Source organism: Tasmannia lanceolata, unplaced genomic scaffold (genome assembly GCF_043159265.1).
Source record: "Tasmannia lanceolata isolate RefF3 unplaced genomic scaffold, GAP_Taslan_0.1 ptg000018l, whole genome shotgun sequence".
Taxonomy (NCBI): domain Eukaryota; kingdom Viridiplantae; phylum Streptophyta; class Magnoliopsida; order Canellales; family Winteraceae; genus Tasmannia; species Tasmannia lanceolata.
The window spans coordinates 16,528,917-16,544,423 of NW_027518695.1; the positions used below are offsets into that span (position 1 = coordinate 16,528,917).

The 15,507-nt window shown below is 38.6% G+C and overlaps 2 protein-coding genes across 2 annotated transcripts; both read left to right on the plus strand.

Moving 5' to 3' along the window:
• Nucleotides 1–2,312: 2,312 nt before the first annotated feature.
• Nucleotides 2,313–3,164, plus strand: LOC143851920 (zinc finger protein 7-like). The gene has a single exon (XM_077361429.1). It carries the CDS (start codon nucleotides 2,360–2,362, stop codon nucleotides 2,921–2,923), a length of 564 nt encoding a protein of 187 aa, XP_077217544.1. The 5' UTR covers nucleotides 2,313–2,359; the 3' UTR covers nucleotides 2,924–3,164.
• Nucleotides 3,165–5,764: 2,600 nt separating this feature from the next.
• Nucleotides 5,765–9,461, plus strand: LOC143850993 (cyclin-A3-1-like). The gene is made up of 8 exons (XM_077360305.1): nucleotides 5,765–6,223; nucleotides 7,169–7,401; nucleotides 7,520–7,595; nucleotides 7,686–7,762; nucleotides 8,289–8,322; nucleotides 8,436–8,585; nucleotides 8,685–8,819; nucleotides 8,919–9,461. The coding sequence occupies exons 1-8, from the start codon at nucleotides 5,927–5,929 to the stop codon at nucleotides 8,991–8,993; spliced, it is 1,077 nt and encodes a 358-aa protein (XP_077216420.1). The 5' UTR covers nucleotides 5,765–5,926; the 3' UTR covers nucleotides 8,994–9,461.
• The last annotated feature ends 6,046 nt before the right edge of the window (nucleotides 9,462–15,507 follow it).

Genomic DNA, 15,507 nt, shown 5'->3' on the forward strand with positions numbered 1-15,507 from the left:
TATTTTCTGTTAGTCATGTAATTGGGGCACAACCTATTTACGTTGTGCCCAAGCAAATGAACGGTTTGGATCATCAAAAAAAGTGGGCCGTACCTACTTTTTTAGACTTCACGTGTTTTCACGGCCACCCATCATAAAAATTCTCCCTGTAATTGAAGGTCCGATAGTTCAAATCTTAACAAAATAGCATTGAAGAAGGGCTCCATATCAAAAGAAAGAGCCACATTACACTGTGTTTTATGCAATTGGGGTTGCTGATGGATAACAATAATCTCCAACAAGTAGTAATGTTGTAAAGAGAGAAAAATATTAGTATTTACCTATTGTTATTGGAGTTTATATCATGACAGGTCTAATTACATACAAGTGTAGCAAAAAAAAATTGTGTGATCCACATTATCGGATGATCTAAACCATTCATTTTTTGAGCTCATTGGCCGTGCTCAAAAAATATTCTCTGTAGGATGATACTAACCTTCCAATCTGTGGAGGTTTTCATACTGCGCCAAAAAAATTTAAAACTCCACAAATCAGAAAGTAAGGATCATCCCCCATGAAGAAGATTTTTGGGGCAAGTCTGGTCGAAAAAATGAATGGTCTAGATCATCCAATAATACAACTCTCCTAGATCATCCAATAATATGATCCCCACTATTTTCTTTCAAGGAAAACTTGGGTGAGTTTTGTATGGGACCAAGTTATACTAGAACTCGACCATGTTTCTTGCCATCTGTAGTTAAGATGATTCTCCCATGGACTTTCGTCCATATCCGGTGGGATCCAGAGCCACAAGATGACTGTGACAGTGATGTGCAGAGTTCTTTGGTATTCTCACATAACAAAGACCCACACAAAAACTCACAACGGTACCTAAAAAGCAACCAAACAAAGCTTCCTACTTTGCAGATTCTTGGGCCATTCTCCTTTCCAATTCCATGTTCTTTGATCACAAACTTCTTCAAAAGCCAACCTATTCTCCAGCTTTAAAAGAGCAAAGGGTTCCACTTGATAGCATCATAATTAGTTTTATAGCTATTAAGGCATATTTCCCCCATCAATTTGTATAGGAATATCATGGCACCCAAATGGGTTAGTTGGAAACATCGATGCTTAAAATTCTTATGTCAGCACCATATGTGGGTCCTACTGATATAGTCACAGATCATGGCAAAACAATAATATAATAAACTAATCTTGAAGATATGAAGACATTGCCTGTAACAGTGATGGGTGAGACAGGTCTCCTGTTCAAGCTTCTGTGACATCAAAACCCAACCCACAAGAATTTATCTCTGAAAGTTGGCCACAAAGCTTGCATCATTCAGTAGAGGCAAACAAATACATACCCTTTTGGGGAAATTGGGTGCCCTCTTGTTTTCTCGTTGGTTTTATAACAAGAAGAAGTTCCTGAGAAAAAGTACAAGTGGTTCTTAATGCACTTATCCTACTGTACACATAATGCATTGCCCACTTCTTGAAAAGAGGCAAAAGCGCATGTGAAAGCACCCACATGGATATCCTATTTGAAAATCAAATAAAATAGTAAATACCATCAACCTCTAGCAACCTTTTTTTATCACCATTAATTACATTTATATGTGGGCTCATAACTATACATGATAAAATAATATCTTCTCCACTCAGTTCAATACCAGCCTGCAGAGAAGCTTATCACTCACTCATTGAAGAAAGAGAACTTTTTATCTGAACACATGTCTTTCTTCTTCACCTTTTATTTTCGTTGAAGTTGCCATCCTTTATTATATTTCATACCTACTTTTTTTGTGCCATTCCAATACATGACTTCAAGAAGAGTTTCCAACTACCAAACATGGGTTGCAGATTCCCCAACTCATAAACTCTTTGTTTATGTACACCTTGTCCAGCCGACAACTCATTTTTACCAAATGATTAGTTTAAATTTTAGACTGATAAATTACAGTACTTGGTATTGGTAAGTAGCAGCCCCTTTCTTTATTTGGGAAGAAACAGCATCCATGAAAGCTGATTCAAAGCTACAAGCTTTGAAATTGCTGTTGGATTGTCAACCTGGTATTATAGTTTACACCTATGAGAATCATAAAAAGCTGGTGTGATTGGAATGGAGAAAAGGATGTGAGTAGGGAATCCCAAATCTGACGTGAGCAACAGTGAACATGACCAAGTATTGCCCCTAGAATGCCAAGCATCAACATCATGGGCCACTTATATAGATAGAAAGGATATAGAAAAAAAAAAAGCTATCCACTGCCACCCCCATTTTATTCTATCTTTCCTTGATCTCCTCCTTTTATAAGGGCAATCACCACAATCCCACAAAGCCTCCATCATTTCCATTTCCTTCCACCTCTGATTTGCAATGAAGAACTTCCAAGAAGACGAAGAAGTGAGAGAGATATCGACAACTAGATCCAAAATCAGCGACAAAGATGATGACATTGGTGATAGTACTTTGTTAGGGTGGTTGAATCTGAGCCTTGGTGGAAATGAACCAATACCGGATGGGAGTTTTGATTCCCAATCAAAACCCACTTCCAACAAGGTATACTCATGCAACTTCTGCATGAGGAAATTCTTCAGCTCACAAGCATTAGGAGGACACCAGAATGCCCACAAGCGCGAAAGAGGGATGGCTAAGAGGTTTCAATCTCAGAGGATGTTGATGTTGGGTTCATCACTCAATGCACCCCTCGCCCGTTCCCTTAGTGTTCGACCCCACTCGCTAGTACAAAAGCCGAACAGAGATGGGACTACAATGGTTGCAAGATTTGAAGATTGTGCCATGGGCTTTGGGATGAGTCGGACGCCCTTCACACTTGAAGAAGCAATGGATTTGATGTGGCCAGGAAGCTTTCACATGGACTTGCAGCAGCCCAAGCAACCATCAGAGCTAGTCAAGATCGACTTGAATCTCCGACTTTGATGCCTGAATCCATCCATCCATCCATTTATTATGTGGGTTGCTCCCTTGCTGTCTTTTCTACTTTTCCATTTTGCATTTGATCATCCATAAAGACATGAAAGAAGCTAACTAAAACTGGTATGACTCCAACAAGAAATGATGAGAATTCCAACTGTCGATGTTGTAAAACTTAAAGGTAGCCTACTTTCAATCTTCAAACGTTTCACAAAACCAAGTTGTCATTGTAAATGATTTCCTCGAGTTTCAGACCAAGAGAATTTCGTGGTTCTATTTTTCATTATTTTTCTCTAACTTCATAAATTTAAATGATGACAACAATAATGAGGATGGTGAAGCAGAAAGTTACAGAATAAGCGGCATCTCTACACTTTCTCATTGATTCTTAAGAGATACCTCCAATTATGGGATTGATAGTTGGTTTAGTTGAGAATCCAAAATGTGGAGATTGCATGACCCTAATGAAAATGAATATGATGAAGTTGGATGATATAAAATTAGTAGTAGGATCCAATTATTCTAAGAGCTATCCAAATAAAATTAGTAAGTGACCCCCCGGGATCCAATTGTAGGAGTTGAGTAAATGACAAAACCCACATGTAAAGATGTTGGCCACACCCTTGCACCTTTGTGTTTCAAACGGTAGATGTACAAGCATTATGGTTTGTACCTTAGCTCAATTACAAGGTGCTCCAAGTCGCAACCTTTTAGATCTTTGGCTAATGAGAGTTCGTCGTTGCAAATATGCTTGTCGTGAAATCATTTGTCTTTTTTTGGTGGGTAAGCTGGGATCTAAGAAATCCTATTTTCTTGCAAGACATAAGGGCAAAATCCAGAGATTGCTTCGAAGTCAGATCCTTGCATTGACCCTTTCCTAAACCAGAACTGGGGAGGGGGCGGGTGGGGAGTGTCGGTATTGGAAATGCCCCTGTCGTAGATCTACTTGTTGTTAATGGATCGGTAAGAGTATTGTTCCTATAGATAACTCTTCGATGGAGTTCATTAATATCTGAATTCATTGGTTTACCCCATCCATGTCAATGATGTCTAACGTGCGACCTCAATGTTGAGAAACAAAGCCTCAACCATTGAGCTATGGCCCAATCCCGAATCATTGGTCTTGATGAAATAGTTAGAACCATCCGATCAGTATGCTTATTTATCCGCTGCAGAATCTAAGGTAGGTCCAACTAAGTGAACAGTATGATATATTGACCGATTTTAAGGATCCACTATTTTAGGAGGGAAATGATATACTTGCTCCTTTTTTTTCCCTGGGCCAACCCTCTTCAAGTGTAAAAAAGTAGTCGTAAATATACCGGAGGGGAGGCAAATAATCAGTTTGGACTCATAATCGGTTGTCAGGACCTGGAGACCAATAATCATGTCAAAAGCTAATTCCCAGTTCGTTTCAGATTATGACAACCAATTGTAAGTCTAAAACCTAGACTCAAAATTACATTTAGGCCCTATTCGTTTAACAACCGATGTTGAGGGCCCCAACCCAAATTATGGGTTGGATTATGGGTTGGGCCCTCCGTGTCACAGTCTGAAACAAACAGGGCCTTAAAGTCTAGAGACAGGTTTAGGGCTAACAATCGGTTGTCATAATCTGAAACAAGCAAGGCATAAAACGAATAGAGCCGGCTCACATGCTATTGTATGGGTGCAACTGGGATCGATTTTTGGAAATTCGGGTTGAGTTTTTAACATAGAATGGGACCAGGTTTGGGGGTTGATTCCAATTCATTTTTTCAGGAAAAGCTCAACCTGACCAAACCCAAGTTGCACCCCTATTCATTTGGTAGGCCATATTATGGAGATGATAGTAGCCATGGTTTAAAATTTCAGTTTCGGTAACTGTTTCGGACCCCACGGAAAACCGAAATTTGGTAATTTGGTTCGAAATTCCGAAATTTCTGCCCAAATTTTGTAAAACTTTTAAAAAAAATAAATAAATAATGGCATTTAAATGGCGAAAAATGAAATTTCGGAAAAAATCGGTTTCGGTCCCCACCGAAATTTTGGATTTCGATCGAAAATTCGGACTTCGGTCGAAATTTAAAACCATGCACTGGGTGATCTCAACTATTGAATAGAGCGGTTAGAAATGCTAAATCAAAGTGATTTTTACATTGTATGATCTACAAGTAAGGCAGCACTAGGATGAATGATCCGAATCACAAAAACATCCAAGTGGGTGGGCTTGAAAATGGACAGTTAAGTAAAAACTAATCAACATTTCAATCAAATTCTACAATCAAACGGTTAGAAATGTTCAAACAAACTGATTTTCACATCATATGATCTATAAGTCAGACAACCCTTAGATGATCAAGTCGGCGGGCTCAGTTCAAGTTTCTTACATTGGAGTTTTTAGGCCTTATAGTCCATTATTTTTCAAAAAAGTACGGTACGGCCAACACCATAGGATGATCCAAACCGTCCATAAGATGGGGCACAACCTAAATCATTTCCATAGGTTGATCCTAACCATCCGATCTATACAGGTTCAGTATCAACCCTCTAATGTGCAGTCCCTCTATAGATCGGAGGGTTTAGATCAACCTATGGAAATGATTTTTGGGGTACAACCTACTTAAGTTGTGTCCTATCTTGTAGACGGTTTGGATCATCTTATACTGTGGGCCGTAAGGTATTTTTTGAAATATAATGGAGCCTTTCCTTACATTGAGCACAAAACAAGTAGGCGGAAGCAAAAATAGGAAAATGGGATTCCCCGCTTTCAAGAGAAAGAGCCAAAAATCCGCACTCTCAAAATTCCAAATTTCAAAATACAAAAAGCAGAATAATCAAAACGGTCGATGAAGCGCGCAAACATAATATTTCAAATGGCAGAAAAGGCGGCATTTTTGCTGCTTCCATTTTCCAATTCTCTCACTGTAAAAAGGGCTCACAGAACCCATGTCTCTTCACTCTTTCTCTACTCTCCCTTCTCCCTCACCTCAAACCTTTCAAACCCTAATTCCCAAATCATAAGGGGCTATGGCTGAGAAGGAGAACTTTGTTAGAGTCACGCGTGCGTCCAAGAAGAGGGCCTTGGCCACCACAGAACCCTCTTCGGGGAAGAAGAGAATTGTGTTTGGCGAGCTCACCAACCTCTCCAATGTTGAGTCCGGGCCGAATCCGATTCCTAGTTTAGGACCCTTGAGGCAAAAGTGCAGGTCCGGGAAGAAGAACAAAAAAACAGTGGAGGTGACAGACATTGATGCCAATGCTGATGATCCTCAGATGTGTGCGCCTTATGCGTCTGAAATCTTTGAATATCTCCACTCCATGGAGGTATGTGGAGGATTTTTGGGTGTTTTTGGGTTTTATGTTTTAGGCTATTTGGGAGATATGCTTACGTTTTTTTTTTTTTTTTTTTGAAATCTTGCATATCTTGTTTTAGATTCTTAGGTTCTGGATTTTGTTTGATTTTTTTTTATATGGGTTTTGATTATTCTCGATTTGGGATATGGGTTTATGTTTTGTTCTTGGGATTTAGGGTCTTGGTTTTCTTTACTTCAAATTGATTTCTTTGGTTTTAGAATTTCTTTGGATGTAAGTTGGCTTTTATCTTCTTCACAGTGGATTGTTTTTTCCTATTTCCTTGTTTTAGAATCTTATCTTCTGGGTATTGTTTGATTTTCTGATATGGATTATTCTCGATTTGGGATGTGGGTTTACTTCTTTTTTTTTCTTTTCGTAGCTGATGAATGGATTCTGTTTTGTTCTTGGGATTTTGGGATTTAGGGTCTTCTTTACTTCCAATTGATTTCTTTGGTTTTAGAATTTCAGGATCTTCCTTTTGTTTAATTTTGGATGTCAGTTTGCTTTTATCTTCTTCACAGTGGATTGTTTTTTCCCATTTCATGGTTTTCCCCTTTTGCCTTTGTTACTACTCTTCTCCTGAAAGTTTGTTTTGGGGTGCTCTGTTGAACTATAAATGATTAAATAACACCAACTCTAACAACTTAAGCTTTTGGAATAATAAGTTGTTTAACATGATATCAGAGCTACTGCCTCACGGCAAGTCTTGGATTCAAAACCGAACAACTCCTCAATATTAAAGATCCATGGCCAACCCAAAAAATAGAGGCCACATGTGAGAGTGAGTGTTGAAGTATAAATGATTAAATGACACCATCTCTAAAACCTTAAGCTTATGGAGCAATTGGTTGTTTAACATGCTCGACTGGTCATAGAAATGGGTCTTCCCTTTGCTAACAAATACTTCTGATTCAGATGGAGCAGAAAAGAAGGCCCTTGCCGAATTTCATGGAGGCTGTTCAGACTGATGTAACAGCCAACATGCGAGCCATTCTTGTGGACTGGTTGGTTGAGGTTGCAGAGGAATTCAAGCTCGTTACAGATACTCTTTATCTTACAATCTCGTACCTTGACCGGTTCCTTTCTTCACATGACCTTAATAGAGCCAAGCTCCAACTCTTGGGTGTATCTTGCATGCTCATTGCCTCGTATGCACGCACTCTCCTTTTTCTTTTCCTTCTTTCTTCCATTCATTCAATTGTCAATTGATTTCTTTCATGTAGCTTCTTTATCTTACAATGCCAATCCTTCTTGCTGGCAATGCAGAAAGTATGAAGAGATTAGTCCTCCACATGTGGAAAAGTTCTGCGATATGACAGAGAACACTTGCACGAAGGAAGAGGTGATTTAATCTTTCTTATTTGTTTCCCCATTTTTCTTATGATTTTTTTTCTTGAATACCTGTGATTGATTTTGAGGTTCATGTGTGCAGGTGGTGAAGATGGAGACTGATGTACTCAAGCATCTGAACTTTGAGATGGGTAATCCCAATGTGAAGACTTTTCTCAGGCAAGAACTATTGCAAGATATTTCTGTTTGTGTTATGATTATTATTTGTTTTACTTTCTTTTTGGTATTTTATTTTCTAAATTGATACATATATTTGTCGTTAGAACCGAGGTTTAAAATTTCGGTTTTGGTACAGGTTTCGGACCCTGAAATTTCGAAATTTCGGTTGAAATCTGGTACAAAACCCAAAACTAATATTTTATTCAATATTAAATTTCGGTCGAAATTTATGTGAAATATTAAATTAATATAAATAAAAAATAAAAAATTTTTGGTTAAATTTCGGAAAAACCGAAATTCTGGCCAAAATAAATTACCGTTTCGGTTTTTATCAATTTCAGTGTCGGTCATTTTGGATTTCAGTCTTAAAACCATGGTTAGAACACAGTATCAAGCCCTCTAAATGTAGCACTATGGTGTCTATGTTTCCTGATTTATCTTTTATTTTTTCAATTTGTCATTGCGACTGATATGGTCGGATTCAACTTATTGGACTGATTGTCGATAATATCATGTTGTTTACCAGGAGATTTACAAGGGCAGCCCAAGATAATTCTAAAGTAAGTAGTTCAGCATTTGCTTCTTTTTGTATTTTCATTCTCCCCTATAGATGTGCATAAAGTTGTGGTTCCCTTTTTTCTTAGTCAAGTGCTGATTATAGATCCTTTTATAGGCCCCAAATTTGCAATTGGAATTCTTGGGCAACTACCTAGCAGAGCTAAGCTTAATTGATTATGGTTGTGTACGGTTCCTGCCATCAATGGTAGCTGCTTCAGTTATATTTGTCTCAAGATTCACCATACATCCTAAGATCCATCCTTGGGTAAGGGTTTACTCCCATTTGTTTCTTTAAAATTTCAGTTGATGTTTTGCTTTTCTTTTAAACTTCAGAGGCACTGAATAGCTCAGTGTATGTGTTTAGAGCTTAACTTTGCAACACTACTCCCGTTACCGACCGTCTGAGCTAAAGGACTGTGTTCATGCCATACATGACTTGCAACTCAATACGAAAGGGTCCCCTCTTGTAGCAGTAAGAGATAAATACAAGCAACACAAGGTATACCTTTGTTTCCATGAAGATTTTACCTCTTATTGCTATATCATAAAATATATTCCGATTGCAACTAAATGAACTGTATTTACTTATTTGGAACAGTTCAAGTGTGTGTCAACATTGACTCCTCCTTCAGAGATCCCTTCTCATTATTTTGAAGACATCAAGGCACAGTGATTGGAAATTGGAATTGAAGCAACATTCATGCTGAATGTTATTTCTACAGGAGATTCTTGAAGCTTTAGTCATTTTCTTTTCATATTTCTCCAGCCTATATTTCTTGAAGTTCTTTTGAATGATTTGCCGGATTTAAGCAAATGGCTTTGAGCTAAATGATTGATACTGATTGTGAAATTAGAGATAGGTGCTGTTGGAGGCAGCTTTTATGGTTACATTGATAGCATGTCTTGAAGTGGCGGTTGATGTCTGCTAAGGCAGAGGAAGATCACTAATTATGGGGTGCTGGATCATTGATGACAGATCAATACTAATACTTGTTTTGTATCTCTTTCTTGTCAATTATTTGAGAATTTTGAGGGAACAGGGCCTTGTATCAGTCAACTTTTGGTTTGTTGTTTTAGATCAACATGTAAAATCTAACTCTTACACCATCTGAATAAAGGATTTCGTGAAACAATTATACAACTTTATCATTTATTCAATAATGAACTTTATCAGAGCACCCATGTGAATGGAAATCCCATTTTCCAGTGTGTATTTAACCATGGCTTGATGCTAAGAAGAATTTCTTTGCATTAAAGAGAAACCATAGACCTGGAAGCATGAATGAAAACTGGAGTTTTGAGATAGCCTCTGGCCAACACCTGATGCTGCAAGAGAATTTGATTAGGATTGATGGATTTAAGGGCATTTTAATGTGTTTGTTAAATTCCATACCAGATTAGATCAGGTCCAGAGATTGAAGAGTGTTGATTCAATTCATCCATAGTTGAGATTAGCCTGACTGGTTCATCTACATCTGTGCTTGACTATGCTAGAAGGCCAAGGAAATTGAGTGACTAAAAAAAATTAGTTCCCTAAATTGCCCTTATGCATTAGATAACATCGTTAATGTTTGGCTACAAAACACCCTCGAACTTATACCCAGGTTTTCATTTCGATAAATGAGTTACAAGATCATCCACTAATTCTGTTGTGAAAAGACTGAGTGTCCAGTCAGTGTGAATCGGGTACAAATTTCTGTGGATTCGTTTTCACTGAAATCTCAAAGTGTATAACAGCAAACTCTGCAAGCCAAAGCCTCGTTTCCACTGACTTACCCTGCACCAAAATGCTAAAGTGAAGTTGTATTCAAACTTGGGATAAGGTTTTGGGAAAGAGAAAATGGCCTAGATCTATCTAGAAATAGGCATTTTGATGCATTTCAACAATCCCATTCGTTGGATATCTATTTTTTCTGGCCAAAAAGGCCAGAATTCGAAAAGTAAGAAATCATATCGTTGCCGTAAACTGAAACTATAGTTTCGTCCAAATTGGATGTTGGGAACAGAATTTCTGAAACAATCAGAAATGACTGAAATTTCTAGATTCTTCTAGAATTCCATTCAAATGGATTTTTCTTGATGGGTGAAGTACCTGTGTTGGACAAATTTCAGATTCCAATACTTCAATCGTTTGGGTTATTACACATAATTTAGAAACTGGGTTTTGAGTCAAATTTCATTCCCAAACAATTCCAAATTTAAGACTCTTCCCTTTTAACAATGAAAGATTACTATAAATATACAAGGCAACATGTTTTTGGCAACTCTAGAATATGGAAACACAAATTCTAGAATGCCCAAGGAAATTGGAAACTTCCTAAGTTACAGAAAACATCTGACAAAGGTGGCATATCTCAGTGTAAAAAGGGGTCACAGACACCACCCATGTATCTGCCCGCTGCCTCTCTTTTCTTTTCTCCCTTCTCCCACACCTTCAAACATTAATTCCCAAATCATAAGGGGCTATGTCCGACATCTCAGCTAAGAAGACAATTGTGTTGGGTGAGATCACCAACCACTCCAATGTTGAGGCCAAAATCTCTATTTGGGATCTTCTCTTTTGCAGACCTCGTGCGACAATGCCCATTTTTGGACCCATGAAGCGAAACAGGTCTGGGAAGAAAACCAATAAAACGGTGGAGGTGACAGACATTGATGCGAATGTTGATGATCCTCAGACTCCCCTTCCTCTGAGGAAGACGAATCCCCAGACATATCAAAGCTTTCTAGCATTGAAAGGAGGTTGGAAACAAACCCTTTTTTATTTCTTTCACGTCTATCAAGATGTCTTCCTCCGACCTTCTTCTAGTAGAGAATAGGACCGACCTGCCAACAAAGGGTTGTAATAATTATCCACGAACCCAAATGCACCGTGCATGCAAGAGATGTTTTTCCTACGAAATCATTTCGTATTCTGTCTTGGAAACTGTTTACCATCTAGAGGGCGCTTAACAAAAGATCTCTGTTTCGTTTTCCAGAAAGCCCTATTGAGTTTATCTTTTGAAGGATTGAGGTTTCTGACATCCTTTACTTTCTTTGGAGCTATGGGTGGATTTCTATCATTCTTGTTATCCTTTTTAAAATCCCCTCTTTTTTGGTTATCCGTTCCTGATTAGCCACATGTGTACGCATTTAATTCCTTTTGTTTTCCAATTTATCTAGCCGGCCTACTTCTTCTCCAGCTCTGGCCTTAGCATACCATCCAATGATGTTTTAGCCCGATTGGACCCTAATTCAAATCTGAATTCAGGGCTTTCCAATAGTTCTTTTCCTTTCTTCTGAGCTACGACTGATTTTCCTTTTCTCACCTCACCGGAGATGACCATCTCCTTCGATATCAATATACCAGAATTAGACTGATCGCCTACCTTAGAGTCGGTTACAACTCCCAGATGGAACTTACCATTAATGTTCTTTTCACCATTAATAGATCCTCCATCCGGCATGGCCATAACACCTATTAAATAACTTTTATTCTCAACCTTCCAACTAATAAATGGAGACAAGCATTTCCAATCTGAGGTAAGAACTTTAGCTGAAGCAAAGGCCATACAATGGTCATGATTCCCTGACAGTTTGAAGAACTTGACCAAAAAGCCTACGTAACGCTTCAACTGTTGAGGAAGTCCAAGCATGAAAAGGAATATCATCAAATCTTATCCAGGTAGTCTTGGCATCTTTATGAAAAGCCAGATTCCATGTATGTAAGGAGGCGATGTGACTCCCCAAAGCATCCCCTACCCGACGTAGGACCCAGTTTGCTTGATTCTCCGAAAATCGGGTAGTCAAGTAATGGATATTCAATTCATTAGGATTGACGAATGTGTAAGTTCTGGGTTTTTGCTTTGGCCACTATTTTGGACTAGTTTAGCACTAGGGGAATCAGTGGGCATGGCCTTTATCGGCTCCCCATTGCTGATGTCCTCATCTGGTACTTGATCTATGATATCCTTTTTTCTATTTCTTAACTCCTACATCCGTGAGTTTGATTAATAGCCTTCCTTAACCACCTGTTTCCTTAGCCAAGTGAGATCAGACCTTCATAGAAACCCAAAACTAATCCAAAAACCCTACATAGGTCAAGGAACCTATCTCTCTGAGGAAGCTTTGCTATGATTCTTCCAAAAGCTTTAGCTTCTCTTAGGTTTTTCCACCACGTTTCTTCAAACACCCAAGGATTCCCAAAAGGAAATACTCTTGAGAGAGGGAAGGTGAAATGGGTGTGAAATATGAAGAGGCACCCTATTTTAAAGGTTTCTCATCTCAATTTATGGGAAGTTTGATTTCCCTACGTTATTCTATTTTCCCAAAACACATGAGCTCACCAATGGCATATCTTGACATAAAGAGAATCATCAAGAAATGAATACGTTATTAAGTTTTTATGGTGGTATGAACTTCCACGGAATAACCATTAAGTTTCCCAATTGTCATGTGACGCCTCATCGAGGGGAGTTATGGTTCACATGTAACACGGTTTGATCCATTGAATCTCTACTCTTCCATTGAAGTGCTCATACTTTCCTAATGTTACGGGAGAATTTGAGGGTATTACATAAACCCTAAACCCCAAACCCCAAGCCCTAAATCCTAAACTCCAAAATCATAAACCCGAAACCCCTAACCCCTACACCCACACCCCAAAACCTCAAAATCCTAAAAACCCTTATACTTTCCTAATGTTACGGGAGAATTTGAGGGTATTACATAAACCTAAACCCCAAACCCCAAGCCCTAAATCCTAAAACTCTAAAATCATAAACCCGAAACCCCTAACCCCTACACCCACACCCCAAAACCCCAAAATCCTAAAAACCCTAAACCCAACACCCTAGACTCCAAACCCTAAACACCCCAAAACCCTAAAACTATGAACCATAAACCTCAAAGCCCCAAGACCCTAACACCCCAAACACCTAAACCGCGAACGGAGAGTAGATTTAAATTAGGGGTGCAACTCGAGTCGAGTTGGGTCCGACCCGACCCGATCCGAGGAACCATTTTTTCAAACCCGACCCAATGGAACCCGAGTTTCTAAGCTTACAAAAATAAAATAAAAAATCATAAAAATTGCCGGATTGCCCAAACCCATAACCCAAACCCGAACCCGAACTCAACCTGTCCTGACCCGAGTTACACCCCTAATTTGAATTGGAACACAAACACTAAGGTGGCATTTGGATACATGGGTTTTATACTCTAAAATTATAAAATACTAAATTTTACAAGCTAAAACCTGGATCTTTTTTAAGATAATTACCTAGGGTTTCTAGATGAATTATAAAATACGGAATTTGATATATGGAAATGTTATCAGCACTACTGTATTTTGATGAGGGCACTCCTCACTTTATTAAAAGTACAGTATGACCCACACCATAGGAAGATCCAACTTGCCCATTAGATGGGCCACAGCCTAAATAGGTTGTGCCCCAAATATCATTTCCATAGGTTGATCCTAACCGTCCGATCTGAATGTTAGAAGGTTGAGGGTTAGGATCAACATGTGGAAATAATTTTTGAGGCACAACCTATTTAGGCAGTGGCCCATCTAATGGACGGTTTGGATCATCCTATGGTGCGGGTCATATTGTACTTTCAATAAAGTGAGGAGTGCCCTCATAAAAAAAACAGAGGTGCTGATAACATTTCCATATATCCAAACTGCCCCAAGATAAGTAAAAAAAAAAAAAAAAAAAAACACTTAACAAATAAAGGGACTCGAGGGTCACGTGTGATTGTATAAGATAAGACAAGTCGCATCGCATGGAATCAGTTGCCTATATAATGCTGCTTCACCCTTAGCCTATAGTGCAAAACTCCTTTTACCTGTTTTCCATAGGATCCCAACCTTCCCCTGCATTTTTGCTTCACATAAGATTTCAGCATTCCTCTCCTCTCTCTTCTTTCAACCTTCAATGGATGGATCTTGAGAGTGCTAGATAAAACAAAAAGACAGCTTCTCCTAACATAAAGACATATCAAATAACTCTGTCTTATCCTTTATAATCAATCACATTTTCCTTAAATTCTAACTATGAGACCTCTCTAAAGTACAAGGTCCTCCTAATTGTACATGCTCAACCCTTCTACTATTAATTACTAAAGTAATGCAGGTAAGCATCTTCAAGTCTTAAGAATTTTCCCAAACAAGTTTTTCCAAGGAAAACAGTATATCCTTAAATCTAGCCCAAAAATTAAACAAAAATAATATATGAGAACTACCAGCCCACCTATTATTGAGACAAACGGGTGTCGTCATCAATTCAATCTCCTTTACGGGCCCCCTTCTAGTCCTTGATCACCCCTCTTCTCCACCCCCCACCCCCCCCCCCCCCCCCCCTATCGTTAACTCTGATTGCTTTTGGAGTTAGCGGTTTCTCCTCCTCCACCCCTTCATATATCCTAACGATATCTGTTAAAGCGAGGGGGGGGGGGGGGGGGGGGGGCGTGGATAGCCATGGGGGGGAGGGGTTGGAATGTCACTGAATTATGTGTCGGTAGGTAAAGCCCATGAATAGACACATAATTCAGTGACATATGAAAGTGAGCTTCATGTGGGTCTCTTTAAGATGGGCATGAAGAATACTTTTATATTATAATTATACAATACACATATGAAAGTGATATTCAAGCTACCTTGTTCTAATAATGACACTCATTTCTTTGTTCGATACTTTTCCAATTTGGTTGACAATGATGTTATAATTCCCAATTCCCAGCAAAATGATATCAGCACAACCATTTTTTATAATTGCACTAACTCATCTTGTCTTTTATTATTTAAAGAGGTGGCAAAGGTTAGAACAGTTCCTAAAATGCTCACATGTCAATTAAAAAACAAAAGAGAAGCTGAATTTGTGAGATTATTAAAATATGGTGGTGCCAATATTACTAGGCAATTCCTAACACTATAAATATCCAATTGGGAAAAAACAAAAGAGAGGAGTGACATTATCAAAACGAGGGAATGAAGGTATATAGCATTAAGTTATAAATTGTTCTATGTTTGATGGCATTCTTGTCTTATATCCTTTCATTTCAATTGGTCCATGTAAGCACGGATGCATTGAGAGAGAGAGAGAGAGAGTCTCTGTAATGAAATTAGCCACAATCTCTAGGGAATTGAGGCCTTGTCCCAAATCTTATCACTGTTATCACTGATAAAGAGGAGGAAGTGAAAACCC